At 38.9% G+C, this 20,145-nt stretch overlaps 1 protein-coding gene across 2 annotated transcripts in view; it reads left to right on the top strand.

Moving 5' to 3' along the window:
* The first annotated feature begins 898 nt into the window (after nucleotides 1–898).
* LOC113173689 (unconventional myosin-Ib) overlaps nucleotides 899–20,145 on the top strand; it is a 42,406-nt gene continuing 23,159 nt past the window's right edge. Inside the window, exons 1-3 of one of the 2 annotated variants that reach the window (XM_026377196.1) lie at nucleotides 899–1,195; nucleotides 8,624–8,770; nucleotides 12,112–12,227. In XM_026377196.1, coding sequence (XP_026232981.1) covers nucleotides 8,645–8,770; nucleotides 12,112–12,227 — 242 coding nt within the window. In that variant the 5' untranslated portion in view covers nucleotides 899–1,195; nucleotides 8,624–8,644. The remainder of the gene's footprint in view (nucleotides 1,196–8,623; nucleotides 8,771–12,111; nucleotides 12,228–20,145) is intronic. The other variant, XM_026377197.1, reaches the window with a different exon arrangement.

The following is a 20,145-nucleotide window of genomic DNA, read 5'->3' on the forward strand; positions in this document are numbered from 1 at the left end:
GACATTCAATCTATGTGGGTCACAGCACTAGTGGACTGTGTGTAAAGAGTACAGTTCACATAGTGTTCCCAAAAAACGGACTTACTGAGTGAAATAACCGTGGATCTAAACAACTAATGATGTATTTAATGCAAGAAAGATCTATTTCTGCTCTACCAAAAACGTTTTTTTGCAATTAAAACCCCGAAAAGCAAATAGATTAAAGGGTGAATATGCACAAAAAAAAAAATCAACCCTACTGACCACAGGCCACACCAAAAAAAGGAAAAGGAAAACTATTCTTTAACCCGATCAGTTCGAATAATTAAACTCGTTCTGTTCACTCTCGAAAAGGACGCAGACCTGATATTAAACAGTCAACAAGTCGCTGCTATCTAGAATGAAGACACAGGAGGGGGGTGTTGTGCTGTCGGGTGGATGGTGCTTCTCTCCATTGTGCGAGGGGAAAACTTTTAACGTTGCGTTACTGTTCGCCTCGTAAACATGGGTTCTTATTACAGGAACTTCGTTATGGATGTTTGGTCTAATTAAATCAGTGTCATTTTGGATATTGCATTTTGAGCCTATTACTCATTACTTTCATAATGCTAAACCAAATATGTAAATGGATCAACTTATTATTTTATCCTATTTCAGTCTGCTCTAGTGCAGCCTAGTAAAAAAAAGAAAGAAAAACTCGCTCCCTAGGAGGCACAAGATGCAGACATTTAGTTCTGCTGCTTGAATGCTTTGTTATATACTATATATATTTTTTTTAAATAGTGTTTATTTGGTAAATATTCAGCGTGGGTAAAGCTTAAAAAAACTTCACGAAGGGCTCTTCATGTGGGGCAAAAACAAAACAACTAAATGGAAATATTTCCGACAACAAGTGAAAGCCTCACCGCCCAGCCTGCCCCCGCTCTGGAGGTGATTAGGGAGCGCTCGACTATCCCAGACGCCTCTCCAGCCACTCCCTACGCCCGGTGGACCCGTCGCACTCCAGTGTCCACTCCGAGCTCCATTCATTGTGCTGAGACGCGGATGAGAGCCACGTTCAGCCTCATCCAGCACAGCAGACGCCGAAGTTCAACCCAAGACAGCGGGGAACAGGGCTTGATCAGCCACTCCAGACTCGGAGAACCCCTTCTGGGATCCTACTTTTGTCCGCGGTGGATTTAGGACGAGAGGGAGCAACTCTTGTTGAGACTGAGAGGCAAGTTTTGACACATGTAGTGCTGCTTGGTCTGTGTGCTGGAAACGGAACAGTTGTGAGTTATTTCTCTCCGTCTGGGCCACATTTAAAACATTGTTGCACTCGCAGCAACTTTTTCTTTCCTTTCAGAAAAAGTTAACTTGGCGTTAGACCGTCTGCCTCCCAGCTCATTCATTCCTTACTTCGCTCAGGAGGGGGTTGGGGTTTTTTTTGTTTTGTTTATCTTTCTTTGTCTTTGTGAGCCAACTGTAATGTAAAAAGGCCAAAGCTGGGAAAACCGGCTCTGTCCCAGTGTAGTTTGGATCATCGGTCCCTATCCGGATCCAAACCAACGCTCATTCAGCGACGTTAATGAAAAGCGTGCGCTACGCTAATTGCCTGCATCTGCGGGCTCGAAGCACCAGTTTTTGTGAAGCCCACCCCAGATCCCGACTCAGGACACAGTAGCAGATGTGTCAGCTCCCAAACTCATTCCGAGTTCAGTGTTTTCGCAGGCTGCTGTGATCTGTTGTCATCACACAGCTGAACAAAAAGCGTGTGAAACCAGATATTGGTTAATTGAAGACTCTAAACTCTGGTCTACATTTGGGCTTGACTCAAAGTTAAAAGGATATCCTTACTTAAAACCCACCATCATCTGTTGGTGCAGTGTTATAAAAAAAAAAGCAACATCCGCTGTAAAATCTGACTTAAGGTGGGCTTCCCCTTCCAGTCTGCCTCTGGTTTTTAAGATGTCTTAATACCACTGACTGGAATAAATTACTGCTAAGCACGAACTGCATGAATATAACTATTCACCACTGTGAGAAACATCCCAAAGCTCCCCCTTGTCAAAGTCAACTTGCTTTTTTTCCTGCTGGGGTCCCCTGTGGGATCCAGACTGGAACTCATACAATCAAACAAAGAGAGAAATACCTAATATAGAAAGAAAAAGAAAGACGGAAAGCTACATATCACACTGACACAGGTACTCTGCTATTACATTAGATCAAAAAAGCTAATTGGAGTGCGAAGAAATCACTATGGAATACCACATAAGCTGACACATACATGTATTTCAGAATTGTTGGTATGGTTTTAATGCATGCATAATAATTATTATATAAATAAAGCAGGTTTGTGTATTGAGGCTTTCAGCTCTGATTCAAGGACTACAGAAGCTGCAGTCTAAACATAACTTTGTCCTTGACTTTAACTCTTTTTTTTTTCTTTTTTTTCACTATTGCGTGATTCAGTTTAGTCCAAACTATGAGCATTTCCATCCAGTTACAGAAATAAACAAATAACAACATTCAGGGCTGTTACTGATCCAAAACATGAATTGATTGGAAATGTTACAAATTCACACTCTTGTTAAAAGTTTTTTTTTTTTTTTTTTTTCGGCCTTACTGCTTGCTTCTGCTATGAATCGTGTAGCTTTTTCCAACTCCTAATTCCATTTTGTGAACTTGAAATCCTGAAGAGATCAGATAAGAATTGCATCCATGTCTTTGTGGTTATCCACAAATATGTACCACCTCTGTTGGCCGGAGTCTCAGTTGGGAAACCAGATGGGAACTTTATTACCCTTGCTGATCAAACAAATGATGACGTAAGATGACTGTGAAAGGTTGTGTGTGTGTGTGTGTGTGTGTGTGTGTGTGTGTGTGTGTGTGTGTGTGTGTGTGTGTGTGTGTGTGTGTGTGTGTGTGTGTGTGTGTGTGTGTGTGTGTGTGTGTGTGTGTGTGTGTGTGTGTGTGTGTGTGTGTGTGCGCGCGTGGTAAGCCCTCAGAGTTGCAAAGAGACTGCTGGAAAAAGTTAAAAAAAAAAAAAAAAAGGTTTAGCTCAGACTTGGAAGGCGACAGTGTGTGAGACTGTTGGCCATTCTAGTAGCTCTGCTCCGTGTGAACTTGTTGGCCGGCCTGTTTTAAGTTACAACAGCTTTTTCTACTGTTCCAAAAGCCTCTTCATGAACGCCGTGGGGTGAGATGCTGTGGTCTAATGTGGTGTGCATGGAGGACCAAAGTCCTTCAGCCCAGCACCATGGTGATGAATGGTGTTTGCACTTGTCTGCCCGTGCAGCTTAGCGTAGTCAAGCGTGCGTCTTGTGTTAGCCCTGCATCAACACAGACAGACGGGCACACGTGCAGTTTCACAGAATGGACCTTGAAAACCCTTCAGCAGCCTCGATTACAGAAGGATTTATTGAAGCCAGGAACCAAATCAAACATCCACCAAATGATACTATAATACTCTGTTTCTTCTATTACAAAGCAGATCTTAGTGTGGGATATATATATATATATATATATATATATATATATATATATATATATATATATATATATATATATATATATATATATATATATATATATATATATATATATATATATATATATATATATATATATATATATATATATATATATATATATATATATATATATATATCTTTCTCCTGTTGCTTTGGAGTTGAAACAGCAACACTTACACATTGTCTTCAAGTTCACCATCCTGACAAAGAACTTTTTCTCATAACATTTTCCACCTATTTATTCTTCGTCTCCGTCCAAAGAAACCTGGGCCAGCCGTGTTAAAATAAATACAGAAGAAAGCCATTGTATACTCTCCAATGTTAAGTTTGTCTTCACAATTTCACACATTCATGCCGAAAGAAATGCATTACCTGAACAAAAGCCATTTAGCTGCTTCACGCTCATGACTCCAGTGTGAACACCTGTGCTTCAGCCTTCTTTAATTGCTAAATGACTCAGTGATATTCACACTAATATAGTAATTAATATAATTGTGCAAATGGTTCAGGTCAAGCCCAACTTACGGTAAGTTTGACTTGTGATTTGACTAATATTAGGTTATGTTGACAGTAGAGAACCTTGAAGCAAGAAGAAGAGCCCGAGTCCCAAATTAGGCTAGCTTATTAGCTGTATTACCCTTTCCACTTTATTTCACCTCCTCTGTTTGAGTAGGACTCTGCCAGAAAAGACAATTTGCTAGCTTGTTCTCTGGTAGAGATTAACTTCAACAAGTTCTTGTTGAACTAACAGGCGCCAAACATGAGTAAATAACAAGGTGCAAGGAAAATAGAGAGGCGCTCATGCTATTGTTGCTGATTAGTGCTAGCCCAGCTGGATAGCATGTTAGCGGTTAGCTCTCCAGCTGCAGCGAGTAGTCAGTATGTCACCAAACTTCCAGAACCAGATATTTCACAAAGGCACGCAGATTAATTTTGCGGTGCTATTACAAATCCAAATGCCTCTTTGAAAGCCTGCTACAATTTGATTCAGATGTTGCCAAAACCTAAGTGGTGTATCACATCCTTCCAGCTGAGCCCTGCCCACTTGAACCAGCGAGAAAACACCCGAATGTAGAAATCATGTCTCATGTGACGGTGCAAGAACTGTTTGTTGATTATTTAGAGAAGCTGATTAAGAACATACCGTATATTTTCAGCATCTTTATAGCTGACATCTGGTTTCTTTTCAATGAAGACACTAGGTTCTTAGGGCATTAATTATAGTGTAGTTGTATGGCAATTTATCAAGTTGATTGCCAGCTGTAGACTTAGATTTTGCAGATCAACTAGTCTTAATGTCTCCATGCTGCTTGGGCTGTATTGCAAATAAAGGGCAGTGTTTGTTTGGATAACAGGTTTATGTTTAACCAGGCTGGGTGATTGTGTCGCCTGAAAACTCAGTTTTATTCACACACTGCTGAGCTAACAATGGAGCATTAGTTTCATCACGGAGTACATAATGTATGTAAATCTTCAGTAATCAAACATGTGCAGTGTTGACAGAAGATTGAAATCATCAATTCACAGTCATTTAGTGCACGGTGTCCAAAAATATCTAAGTGGACAAACTAGTGGAGTTACTGCCAGTTTGTGTGGGTGCCAATCTTTGCTTACTCCTGCTCACACTGGCCTACACCTGGGATGGCGTTAAGGACTTTAGATTCCAGGTCAGTTTCCCCAAGCTGCGTGTTAACTCTGCCCTTACACCCTGCTGCTTCTTTTTAAGTGGGCTTTAATCTCCGTGATTGCCAGCACCCTGTGATGTTGTGACTTCTCTGTCATGTGACAAGGCCATCCGGGTCTGTGGGGAATTTATAGACTGTATGCTGCATAATAGATTTTATTATCATTTGTTTGAGAACACTATGGTGTTTATGCACAAACAGCCACTCCCAAGGTAGAATGAAACCAGTCATCTCTCTGTGTAGCTCACAGAATACCCATTTACTCTTGCACAGTCCACAGTCATAGTAGATCATGATGAAAACATTAACAATAACCATTCCGAGCTGTTTTATTTTCAATCAACTACACACATCCACACACACATCAAAGTAACAGCTGGTTTATTGTCTCCACTTTTCCAATTTTTGTGTTTTCACCACTTATGCTTTGCATGCAAGTGCTTGCTCGGCCATTGACCTTAGGTTGAGCGACTTTTCTCATTGCTGAAAGACCGAATATGTGGCCCTAGTCTAGCCTGTAAATAATATATGTACATTTAATGGTGTTTTTTTTCCCTGTAGCTCAATCTTGCTGGGAAATCTAGGTCAATGTCAGAGGTAGCAAGTGCAGCATGTCTCATAGTAATGTGAGAGATGAACTGAAATCCCAGGTCATCATACAGTTTAGATGATAAAATTTCCCATTTGTGTATTACTTTTCTCTTGAGCAACCTAGCAATTTAATCTGTGGGAATTATCGATCTAATTCCAATTGAAAATTAAATTCTGGACCTGAACTGTATGCCATGTGTATGATAACAACAGTGTCTCAGTAGTGACCTTCTCCTGACATTATTTGATTTTAACATGTACCAATCAGAAGTTGCAAAGTACAGTAAAGTTCCTATCCAGACCCAGCCATGCTGAAGATGTTGCGTAACAGACTCTACCTCAGCATTTAATGTGTCAAATTAAATGACGTGTAAATCACTCCCACAGGGGCACTGAGCCAGTCAGGTTTTGGAGAGAGCACTCAGTTAATGTGACGTGCATCCAGATGAGGGTATTTGGCTGTAAGTTTTGCTACATCGCTGATTCATGAGATTTAGATTTTAGATTAATAGCAGCTAAACCATGTCAGCAGTTAGAAGCATTCCTCCTAAGCATGCATCAGAGAGATTGATAAAGCAGGACACTTCTAATCCAGCTTCTGAATTAGACTCTGAAAACCAGTATGTTTAATATACAATTAAAATAGAAAGCTGAGAATTTATTTTGTCCATCATGTATGGTGATCCACAGAGGGTTTTTCCTTATTTACACATATGGACTGGTTATGTTCCCTATATTTTCCACCCATCAGCAGGGAGGATAATCCCCTGAGTTTAATCAAGGTTGTCAAGTTTTTTTTTCTTTCTTTGGCTCCAGTTCAACAGCAGCAGGCAGCAATTCTTATTTATGGGATTGTGTCACTGGCTGTCTAGAAGCTAGTTCAAAATCTGGGGTAGTGGGTTATCAACAGGGCAGCTGAGGGCATCCGGCATCGAGGCTGCTTAAAGATGAAATATGGTATTGGTCAGTGTGGCACAAGCACTGACATGGACACATAATATCCTCCCATAAGTCAGCAAGAGCACCAGCATCTGTTTTCTGTTTAAACTCTTGTTTGTTCATACCAGAGACTAGACTAGATATCCAGTGTTGTATGTGTATGCCTTTACTGTTGGGCAGTACATTTCAGTAGCTGGATAGTTGATAACTTTGTAGTTATTCTCTTGGACTGGTATTGATTGTAGCAGGCTGCAAATATCAGCTGATACATTGGATCTTCAACAGCCAAATAATGGTTACTGTTAAAATAATACTCAATATACACTTAGTGACACTGTAAGATGTGTCATTGGTGGCAAATGTGAAAAGCAAACAAAACATTGATGGTTTACATTTACATTTAAATAAACATAAACAGAATTATTAAAATTATGTAATCCTCTGTGCTGTTGAGTAAAAGTAGAGAGATTAGAGAATTAACAACAATGTTAGGACATAACTTGATCTGCACTTGGATTTTTGTGGTGGATCCTACTCTGTGGCTGTGTTGTGCTTGGAAGCAGATTTGCTTCATTGATCTCTTTCTATTCAGTCTCTACTCTCTCTGTCCATGCCGCTGAAGCCATCCCATAGCATGGCTCTACCACCACCATGCTTCAGTGTAAGGGCAGAATTAGTCTGGTGTTAAGCAATGCCTGATTGCCAGATGTGTCAAAAGTTCAGACAATCAGTTTTTGTCTCATTAGACCAGATAATCTTTTTTTCTCAAGCTGCACAGTCCTTTAAATACCATTTGCCAAGCTCTAAGCAGGCTGTCATATGCCTTTTACTTGAGTGGCTTCTGTCTAGCCACTCTAAAAAAATGAATGAATTATAGATATTTATCTTGCTATATTTAAATTTAGTTTCTAGCTATGCATAAACAGACGTGTACTACAGGAGCAGTGAACAATAGATGACTCAATGGCCTTGTCTATTGGCCTGGTGTAGACACTCTAACAACAACAGACATTTAGTGGGTTTTTTTTTTTTTTTTTTTTTTTTTTTGGTCCGCCAAAAGCCCTGTATCAAGGCTCTGAATGTAAACTAGGCCCCTCTTTTATCTGCAGCACCAAAGCTTTGGGATTACTGTCCCAAAGGAGATGGCAACACTGGAATGAAAACTGCCACCCCTAGCACTGTTTTTGTCAAAGTGCACTCCAGCCCAGATCCTTTACTGCCCCCAAAATACCGCATATAATATCACTGCAACAAACAGTAAACAAAAAGTGTCCAGTCTTGGGGGCCGATGTCTATGATTTATAAGAATCCATCAAACAGAAGCAAATTCCAGCTGAGCAGACACTCAAGCAAAAGTCAAGGGCAAGGTTCTTCACTTATGTAATTGCCTATGTTCTCACATGCCAGAGGAGTTCAAGACTCAGTGGCCTATGAAAATGCTCTCCTCTTCCTCCCCTTGAGTCAAACCACTGCTGTAAAAACATTTCCACCCTAGAGTTTATTTGCATTAGCTAACTTTAGGACTGTTTATTTTCTGATCAAAGAATGACTTAAAAATGTTCCTGAAGACCTCACAATTAATGAACAAACATCAAAAGAATGGCCTCATAGGTGAAACAAAGTGATCAATGCTTCTCGTCAGTGTTTTGCATGCATCCTAACAACCAGGTGAAGTGTGTTTTCCTTCCCACAATTTATATGCAGAGATTATTTTATGAAGTGTACCATTTTCATCCATTACTGGCTAACTTTTCTTCTTTACTAACTTTAGTCATTGTGACATGGCTGAAAACAAAACAGGGGCCCTCTCATGAAAACATTACTCCATACAAACTAGGGTCAGAAACTCCACAGGGTACCTTTTTTAATGTACGGTATGTGTGATGTATCTCTTCCTTCTTGTGTTTTGCTGTGTAGGGGGGGACACCTACGGCCAAAATGGAGGTGAAGACGTCCCTTCTAGACAACATGATTGGGGTGGGCGACATGGTCCTCCTAGAGCCCCTGTCTGAAGACTCATTCATCGAGAACCTGAGGAAACGCTTTGACCACAGTGAGATCTATGTGAGTCTACCATTTTGTATTATAATTGTAAATCATAATAATATTGTAACTAAATGGCATTTGTGTAGCACAGTAACACTGTTCATTAAGTTCTCACCCATGCCTCCAGACAGTTATAGAAGGCTTCCCTGAGGAAACCCGTATTGTTCTTCCATTCCCTCACTCATTTTAGTCTTGGCTATAGTAGTAGGACAGATACAGATACCACAATAACCAGCCAATCTCTAAATCACATCACTAAGGAATGTAGATGATACCTTTAAGTGAGGCATGAAATCCAGAGCTCAGGGACAAGGAAGGACTGGCAGGCAGAATGGCTGCTTATCTCTTGAAAAATGGGGTTGTTTTAACCCTCGTCCCTGTATTTGGTTTTCTGGGTTTTGGGCTTAGTGTAGCAGCACTAAGCCACGATTCTTCTGCTCTGCGGGATGGCTACTCTAGACATCAACCAAGATGAATACAGCTCTACCCTGGCTACTGTTGGCTAACAGGGCCTGGGGCCCAAGGGATGATGTCACCTCTTATAGCCATTATTGTTTTCGTTGTATGCTACGTATCTTGATAAGATGCACCCCTCATGCTGCTGAGGAATGGGAATGGCATTTTCACATTTTAGATGCTAACAATGTCTTGTCCTGAAGTATAAGCTGAGAGCTTTTTATTTCACGTGTGGTGCTGACCTAAATGCTGTGGAACTAGTTAAACATGCAAACTTGCAATTTCTTTGTAATATACTGTATCCCCCCTCAAGAGATGATCTTCTGACACCATCTGTAGTTTAGCACTGACTGCATATAAAGTGAAAGTAAATAAAAGTATATTCACAGAATGCAAATAACATGATTCTGTGTTCATAATTAAATATTTTGGTAGCATAAACTGAACCTCAGGATTGATGACCAGGAGAATCCCTAAATCCTATACTTATCTAATAAATCTGTGGTGTACAGCCTTTGCATGTGAATGCATTTTTTGCTCAAGTGGCATCATTCCTTACAAATGGCCCAAACCCCCACACCAAACTATCATATGACAGCTCACAGCAGAAGAAACATGGCTTTGTTGTTCAGAGGGACAGCAAATCATATACCCAATAACTCTGTGGAAAATCAAAGAGACTGGAAAACACCCTGTTAACTGTTAACCCTGCTTTTTACAGTTCTTTGTTTGTTGTTTCTCAAACCTCCTCTAACTCCTGAAGCCCTTGAGTTGCAAGAAATTACATATAATTCCTTCTTTTCCTTCAGAACAAAGGTATAACAGGATGAACACCATGATCCTCACCTTGTTAAGTCACTAAAATGAATTCTTCTAGATATGTCATTTACACGTTTTAGTCCTTTTCATGTCTTCTGATTACTTACGGTCTTTTGATTGGTTATATAGTTATAGTTCTTGTATACTTTTCTTTTTTTGAAATGTGACATCTTTTGTCTTGTGTTCTGTGTCGTTGTTGCCGCACCATGATCCCAGAGGAACGTAGTTTCATTTCACCCTCTACACGACTGTGTAGGATTGAAATTGACAATAAATAACTTGAACTTTGAACCTACTTATCAGGTCAAGAGATCAAGATACCTACATGTATTTCTGTTACATAATAGATAATTTTCCTGCCCTACTCATTTAAAATTATTCACTAAGGACCTTGCTTCTAATGACTTTTTATATTCAAATCATATTCAATCAATCATTTAAAGTTTTTTTTCCTTGATGTTTTTAAAAGACATCATTGTGGTGTGTTGTCTAGCACATAGATCCCAAATTCATCAACACAGTTTAAGTGATGACTGATTAAGGGAAAAAATGTATTTATGTAGCTACTGGCGTACGTCATCCAAACCAATGTATGTATAAACCAATGTTTTTGTTTTGTAATGAGTTTTTTTCAGGACATTTCGACTGCTATAGAAGTACAAAAGAAATGAAAATATACATTAACATAAATGGTATTGTGGTAATGATCAGTCTTTTTTTTTTTGTTGTAACGTTTGGCTAACATGCTACCACAATTTTGTTTTTTTGTTTTTTTTATTGCAGTGGATGAGGTCAAAAGTTTGCTGAGGAACCCTCATGAGGAAAAAGAGATACATGATGATGATAGCAGTGGTAGGCAGCACAAATGAGAAAGCAATAGAATAAAATGTCACCACATTTGGTAGCAAGATATCAAATAAATAAATAAAATAAAATAATATATATATATATATATATATATATATATATATATATATATATATATATATATATATATATATATATATATATATATATATATATATATATATATATGATAATAAATAAATAAATGCCATCAATTTATAGCTGTTTCCCAGCTTCAAGTCATTTCTGTGATTTGAGGATTCTTTGCAAGATCTTTTTGATCTGCAGAAAAATGGCTGTTGTAGCTCTGATGTTTTGTGTGTGTGTCTGTGTGCTGTCTGCTTTTGGTCAAGAAAACACATCATTAACACATGATATTTTGTTTACATTGCACACATTCTTTTCCTCTCTACCCATCCTCTGCACTTCAAAAGGGCTCATTCTGCCTCCGGTGTACTATTGAACAAGAAACTGTGGGAGGTTGTGATGTTGCCACAGGGAAGGCCATGCTCCACTCATGTCAGAGTGGGTTATGCAACAGCCATTACGATGGAAAAGCAAAGAAAATGTTTCAGGTTGATGTTTGAAAGTGCTATCTGGGCTCAGTTTGGAGCGTAGGAGGATGATGAAGATGATGGCTGGTTACATTTGCTTTCAGAAATATCTAACAAGTGTTATCATTTGAGAAGGACCTGTGTGATTGTTACATAAAGGTGTTATTTTATATGAAAATGTGAAGCAGAAAAAGCAGTGCTTTATATGTTTGAAGGTTTTAGATTTAAAAACTCACTGCTGACATCATGGCTTGCTTTTTAAAATTATTACTTTGAGAGATTTCCATTTTATATCCAGTGTTTTTAATTAGCTTCATTTGTCATTATCCAGACCTGTCTTTGCATGGGTAGCAAGAACACTTGCACGCATGCACACATACTTAATAAAAACCCTCCTTTAACACCAAGAGCACTTTGCAGTCTGTGTTTACAGTGCACAGATTCCATAAAACTTACCTTGTTTTTACACGTCTTGAGTTTCACTTCAGGCACTACATGCCTCAACAATGCAATAGAAAGACCCAGCTGAGAAAAGCTGACAGAAGCAGAAATTGCCACCACATCTTAACAATTAACACCCAAATGTACAGTGGGATGAAAGTTGTTGAAAACAGTCTACCTTTCTGTGTAAAACTAAGAAAGTTCCACCTGGATCACACTAACTCTTTCCCATCTTCATTCCAGACATACATCGGCAGTGTGGTGATCTCCTTGAACCCGTACAGATCCCTGCCCATCTTCACACCTGACAAAGTGGAGGAGTATCGCAACAGGAACTTCTATGAACTTAGTCCACACATGTAAGTCCACCCTGTAGACCTTATCCACAACCACCTTGTATATACAGTATGCACATTTTATGTCCTACTCAAAGCTCTTAACACTTACGAGAGTTGACAGTAAAGCATTAATTGTTTTCCTGTAACAAAGAATGGGTGAGAATGGCACTTCATGAATGTTTTCAAGGTGTTGTTAATCTGAATATGTGGAGCAGGAGCTCTCATCTCAGTGTACAGTAGAGGATACAGTGTACTAGATACCTCTGGAAAGATTATTTGGGCCCAGTCACTAATGCAGTTGGGTAGGGAGGGGTTGACATCAGAGGGACACTAGCTCTTATGTGGAGAGTCAGACTGGAGCTTCTGGTGGCCTTTCAGCACCATTGTATGCCATCTGTCCATTAAGTCAGCATGGCTGTGAGCATGCCAAGATTAGACAAAGCCCAGCACTCGTCAATTAGGCGGCTGTGTCTCTAGGCTGTGACAAAACCCCTCAGAGACACGCGCTGAAAGAGCAAGAGTGCCCTTGTCCCAGAACAGACATACTCCCTGCAGACAAAAGAAAGCTCCTTAGCTTTACTATATAGCCAGTTTTATAGAGGTGGCATGACACTGTTTCAGCCTGTGTAGTCCATTTTCTCTCAGATTTTTGTTTTCATTGTCCTTTCCATCTTTTCTTCAGTCAACTCATAGGGATGTTTTCGATGGTCAGCTACTCAGTGCATTGTTTAACAATTAAGTTTTGATGATGTCCAGATTTACCTATTGGCTGATCCTAATATTGCTTCAAAGTGTTCACGTATTTAAAGTTATTGCAATGACCATGTAATGGATTGCAAACATTTCTGTGGAATATCAGGCCAGCTATTCATCATGACAAGGCCTGTAGGCATGAAACACCATCACCAAACGTGTACATTGCTAGAAGTATGATCAAAAATGGACACATAGAAGAAAACATTTTTAACATGCTCTTAACTGCACTACCTCAAGATAAATGCTTACTAAAGGTGAAGGTCAAATAGGCAACTATTTATCAAAGTCTTTACAAAAATTTTTCATACCAAATTTATATTAACTGATAAAAAGGCCTACAACAGTTATGTAAAGTATGAATTAGAATATGCAGAAATTCTAAAACACCCTTGAACTAAAGTCCTGAATTATATGCTGTTTTCAGAAAATAGATTTTTGTTCTTTGTATGCTATTCAGTTACTGCTTTGGTGTCTAAGCCATGCCCACTAAGCTGAAACTGTAAAGGGCAAGACTGCAAACTCACAGAGCCAAGCTGAATAAGTCATGGGAAAATGCAGAAGCTAAGATATTTAGCTTTGACCTGGGTTTGGAGGCAATTAAGTGCTTAATTGAGTGAGGGCATGCAGAGATGGAATAGTTTTTTTGTTTTTTTTACCCTGTTTTCACATGAAACAAGCATCTCTCTAGCACGTGCTAAAGTGTGAATGGTTGCAGAATAAAATATAAGGTGGAATAAAATGGTAAACACAGCCTGATCGTTTTAGATGTGCGGTCAAATAGGCAAAGAAAGAACGAGCCCTAGAGCCCTGCCAAAACTCCTCTACATGTTAAACATCACCTTACTGTTAGTCCTTAAGGAGATTAAGGCCTTTTTAATAGGGCAGGCTCTTTTTCAGAAGACTAAAATGCCAGTCAAAGGCAGATTGTTTCAACGTGCTACATAAATTGATCTTAATCCCTCCGTCAGACCATCTGGACCAAGCCTTATGGCTTTGCATTGATCATCTCAAGTAATGTCAAACCTGCAGTCCAATCAAATGCATTAACTGGGTTGATACAAGCAGTATGCTAACATTAAGCTGTCAGCTTCACTATGTGGACAAGACCTCTGAGGTGCGGTTTGCATAAATTTACAGCTTCTTTAAACTACGATGTCTGTTTACTTATCAGAAGGCACACAACAAAACTGTTGTTTCCACCTCCTTCCACACATCATAGTCAAACAGTTCTGCTGATCAATTGAAAATCAGAGTTGATAACAACTAGTGTTTCTAAACCTTTAGGAGTTTGGCGTATTATCTTTGCTTTAGCTATACATCCACACCATGATGTTTTGTTTTTTATTAGAATTTTGTGAATACCTGCTGCAACAAGTGTTGATTTGTGCTATACATTTAGTTTTAGCTGTATGTCTGATAGCAAATTCAGACACTAAGATAACTTTTAACTCACTATTACAAAGGGTCTCACAACTTCCCATATAAACTGAAAAAAAAGGTTAAGTTTTTTTATTAACCTGTTTTTCTTCTTTTCCTCTACTGAACCTTACTGAGCTGAGGGGCATTATTCCTACATTGGTTGGTCAGTGATGAAGGGGATCAGTGTTGGGCTTTAATTAATGTAACAACAGGGGTCCCAGGAATTCTTCTCTTTTCATCATATTTGATCCTAATTAGACACATGAACAGTATAAAATCAGCAGCTCAGGACAGCTGCAGTCAGGAATATGAAGTGTCATCACTGTGTGGAAAACCATACATCCTTTGTTATGTGTATTTAAATGGTGGGCAGGTGAATACATTAACATATTAATCATATTGTGCTTTTTGCAATAAATTGATAATTTAAAAGTTTGAGAGTAGTTGAAGGATTATCTCTATGAAAGCAAATACAACTAAATGATAGGCTGCAAGAACATCCATCACATATAAACCTTTTTAAAAACAAGCATTGATGGAAAGTTGGAGAGAAACCTTCATGGAACAAAATGGTGTGAAGTCTGACAAGCAACAGATAACTGCTCAACTGTGTAACATGTAAAAACATTACCCTGTCAGTCAGTCAGCACCCTTTTGGACTCGTACCTTCCATACTATGCATATCTATATATACATACTATATAATCTCAAACAACAGATGTACATGATTTTAGATTATGATAATAGCCAGGAAAAGGTACCTAAACAGGATTTTGAATCATTTTGGTTCATTGTTATTTCCAAGTATATGCTTAAATACTGTTTGTGTGTATCTCAGTCCTGCTTTTTTTTTTTTGTTTGTTTGATTAAAGAGTAAATAAAACTCTGTGCTTTTGCCCATGGATTTTACACCTGCTTGTGTACTCCCCCGACAAATGGAGAAGTGGGTGTGTGCACACAACTGGAGGGAGAACTGCAATGGAATTTAACAATTTTACATTTTATGTTAAATTCCATTTTAATTACTATTACTGCAAATGAACAGTGGCTCATGTCCAAGCTAGAGACCCATATAGTAAATAATGATCAATTTAGAAAAACACTTTTCATTGTAGTTGTTAAATGCATTGTACCTTGAAAGTGTCACAAGATGCAAAATTCACAAACATATCAGAATTGTTTGTTTAAGCCAGGTGAAAAGTTTAGATTTCTAGCAACTTGCACAACCAAATTTATCTCCATTCATCAATCCATTATTTCCTCTACTGGCCAGTTTAATAAAACACTGTCTGCCCAGATGAGGCACTTTGTAATTAACTGGCAGGTGTTTTCTTCCTTCCATACACAGTCTGACCATTAGAGATGAACTAATCAGTGCCTTTCTACATGCAGAGCAGAACTGCTTATGGCCTGGAGTCGTCTTTTGTATGTTAGTTGCTGTTCAAGCCAGGCACAGATTGAGGTGTGTGTGTGTGTGTGTGTGTGTGTGTGTGTGTGTGTGTGTGTGTGTGTGTGTGTGTGTGTGTGTGTGTGTGTGTGTGTGTGTGTGTGTGTGTGTGTGTGTGTGTGTGTGTGTGTGTGTGTGTGGGCCACAAGCCTGGTGTCTCTGGGGTAGGATCATATTTCCCCAATGTTTAATGAGGTATTGAGACCCCCAATGCTCTCAGTGCGGAATACATAGTGCCACTAGAGCATCGCGACCTGGCTAATGGAGCAAAGAGGCCCCATGAAAAGCATATGTCTGCTCTCAGCTGTCTTGCACATGGCTATGACAGCTTGACTCTGATATCTGCTTACTTAGAGAGTTATGTCCAGGAATTGTTTCTGCCTATTAGTATATCTTCCTAGTATACCTTATGATCATACCCATGTGTGATAGCAAAGATTTTCAATGCCTGGCTAAAAAACAAAAAAAAATCACCACCTGGATTTAACAAAGCAAATGGGTAGGAGCATCCCATTGGATAATTACCGCATGGATGAATATTTTTCAGCTGGCAACAAGTTATTTAACTCTAACTGATGCCAGGAGTAGCTTCTCATTTCTTAAACAACCATGTCAGAAGACACATCCTGTGGTCGTTGAAAAGATGTCATTCTGTTTAAGAAGGGTCAAAAATATTGGCACTCAGCTAGCAAAGAATACATCTAAGGAGATTGCTGAAACTACTTAAATTGGTTTAAGAACTGTCCAACACATTATTAAAAACTGTAAGAATAGTGGGAAACCATCATCTTTGAGGAAGAAATGTGGTTGAAAAAAAAATCTTGTATGATTAGATCAAATCATAGTTTAATAGTGAAAGTAAGAACATGGGTACTCAAGAAAATTAAGACTAAACTGCTTTGTGAAAACCACTTGTCAGTGAGGCTATTTGGGGAAAAAATGGCTTCAATTTGCTAGGAAGCATAAAGATTAGACTCTGGAGCAATGGAAGAAGGTCATGTGGTCTGATGAGTCCAGATTTACCCTGTTCCAGAGTGATCGGTGCATCAGGGTAAGAAGAAAGGCAGGTGAAGTGATGCACTTATCATGCCTAGTGTCTACTCTACAAGCCTGTGGGAGCAGTGCTATGATCTGGGGTTGCCGACTACATGACTACATCATGCTTAGAATGTGCTACCCAGGTGGGTTTGTCTGATTTTTAACCCTCATTGACATTTGTATCTACTGGATCCAGATAAAAGACCCAATTTACAGTTTTTATCTGTAATAGAATGGACTTTGGTGCCATTTACGACATTATGGCATCACACCTGTTTGTCTTTCCAGTCTGACACGTGGATCACTTTGTTGGAAAGGCAATGAGTGAAAGTTGTAAAGAAGTTAGTACTCTATCACCTAAAAATGAAACTACAGTTGTCTCAGAAATATTAGATTGTGCTTTCTTATGCGTTGCTTTTGACTCTAACCTTATTTTCAATAATTTGTGAACAAATGAAGATGGCATGACGATGGAAAAGCAGCAGAAACAGTTGTCACAGTTTGTTGTAAAATCCTAAACTGAAGGCAATGACGTAAAAAGAAAAAAATAACTACTCATCTTTCCTATGTGTATTCTTTATGTTGTTCTTGACAGTTACAGCTGCAGTTATTTGGTAACAATTTTATGCCACGTGTACATGGAAAAAGACTGCTTTCAAGGAGGCCTGGATAAGTAGCAGCACAGAACCTGTACGTAGGTAGATGTAAGTGGGCACTTGATGAAATGGCATTTTGACTCAGGTGGGTAGAGTGAGTCCTCTCCAGCATGTGTGTTGGCGTAATGGTGAGCTCGGTGACCCTGGAGAGAGATGACATGCAAAGTATGTGTGTTCCTTTTTCCACCCACCTCTTCAGCCTAAGAATAAAATGCAAATGTATTAAATTGGATGATTCAACCATTTCTGCTAAATCGCTGCAAATTTCTTTTCAGCACAGCACCTTGTATACAGACAGACTTGGTCTGTCTTTCTCCTGGAAAGCTTATAGATTCCAAACAGTGCTGGTTGTTGCATTTGCAACATGGATTTGAAACCATAATTTGTTCTAATAAAAAAAAAAATGTGATGATGCTGTTTCTATCACAGCCTTGTAGTTGTCAAGGTCTTTAATACCACTGAAGAAAATAGTAAAAATTAAATCAGAATTGTCACTACTCATATATTATATAGTATAAACTGTGAACTGTATTCACAGCATTATCTGATATTACTAAGTTCAGTGGCAATCATTAATATAGATGTTATGAATTCCTCTGTTATTTCACAGATAATGCCTCTACCTGTTGACTGGTTAAACATTGCAGGTGTTGCCATTTATTGCTTCTGTGAACATAAGATTTTATTTCATAGATTTTCTTTTGTCTGTGAGTATCCAAAAGCCATGGTAAATTCTCTCCTTTCTAAAGCAGAACAATTGGTATTGAGTTCTTATCTGTCAACACAGCTTGCATAACCAACTGTGAGAAGCATACCAAGATGGAGTTATATAAAACTATCTATAACAAACTAACTGTATCAGCCCTGTGTTGCCAATATTTGTAACACTAATAAGATAAATGTAATTCTGTGTATTTATTCTTTTTCTCAGACAACAGGAAATAACACAGATAGAGGAAAGAGCCTGAAGGAAACTACTCAGTACTAAATAGTAGTATACTTTGCTTCGATCGATACCCAGAAAGAAACATGTATTCGTAATTCATTATTTCATTCATTCGTTCTTGAATTGTTGCCACCATCTGTTTGCTGTCCATTATCTATGCTGTCAGCTCATAGTAGTAGCTCTAGTTAATGTAAGTCATGGGATGCAAACACTAAAATAAGTTTAGAATGTTTTCTGTTTTCATGCTGTTTAAATTAAAGAAAGGTTGACACACTGTACAGAACTCCCTGTGTGATATTACTGCTGTTACATGAAACCAGTTTTAAGAAGACAGTTTGCATACATGTTTGAAATGGATGCAGGGTTATTAATGTTTTAGGTCAAGGCTGACAATGTGCCATTCAGTTATGGAAATCTCTTGCATTCAACCAGCTCACCATTTATGAACGGATGCCATTCCGCTTACATGCCATTTTTAATATTTTCCTGTGACCTCTTTATTTTGACTCTGTTAAAGCACTGTTTAAAATTCCTTCTCTCAGTCTGTTGCTTCCTCTTTTCTTAGTGTGGAGAAGTTGTCACTCACCAGCGGGTGTCGTACACTGTGGTGGCGAAGTGCGACCAGCGTTACGCTGTTGGTCAGACCCACAATGACTCAGTCTGTTGTCAGAATTGGCTCTGTGGGTCACACGGTCGCCTTTAGGACTTTAGGACTGTACCAAGTTAGGTATTTAAATGCAGCTAGCGTGCTTGTTGAGACGAACAGGACCACTCCCACTGCTGTCCTTAGAAATAATGAGCAAGATCTTCATCCTAGAATCCCTTCCATATCAACACAGTGCACTAATTCAAGGTGAAATTGTTATACATGCTAGTGTGATCACCCAATGTTAGTGGTCTTTGTGTACCAGTAGCACTATACTCAAGATGTTCAGATGTACTTTACGTTGTAAGGCCTCCTTGGACCTGATGTGAGCAGAAACCCTGCCACAACGAAAATCTGATACATATGGAGAACAGGATGAAGAGAGGAAGTCCTCAGACCTGCCAGAGCTGGTGCTTTTAGGGCTATTAAAAGACACCTTGCCTTCCATGTTTTCATCATCTTTGGCTGTGCACATGCGGCTATGGCAGACTATTCCTTAAGTGTGTTTTTCCCTGTCTTCTAGTGAAAGGCGCAAGGATATGGTGTCATCCATGGCCTCTCATTTATCATTGTATGAAATTGCATGACAATTCAGTCAGCTCCTCTGGCTATTTTAACACCTGGTAGTTTGTGTGATAGCTTCATTCGTATAATAAGCTTTTTAAATATGTTAGATACAGATTCCCGTAAAGCTGAAGCTGAAAGAGGCTCAGAAGAGTCTTTGTTTCAATATTGCTTTGAGGATGTTTTGCTACCTTACTCAGCATGCTTATTTCCTGCTTTTTCAAGGATCAGACAAACAACTTGGACCTGTGTTTTTCCTTGCTGTGGGACATTAAATTGCTGTGCAGTAAAGTAAATTAAAGCCTTGGACCCCCTCAAACCTTGTTATATATAGATGGGAGATTATCTATGACTAATTTGGTAGAGGTCTCAGACAACCTTTACTGAGTGTCAAATAAATTAAAGATCTGTGGTAGCAGATCTTCACTGAGCTTTTAATTTAGACATGTAAGGATATTTTATATTGC

This window comes from Anabas testudineus, chromosome 21, assembly GCF_900324465.2.
Source record: "Anabas testudineus chromosome 21, fAnaTes1.2, whole genome shotgun sequence".
In the NCBI taxonomy this organism is placed as follows: domain Eukaryota; kingdom Metazoa; phylum Chordata; class Actinopteri; order Anabantiformes; family Anabantidae; genus Anabas; species Anabas testudineus.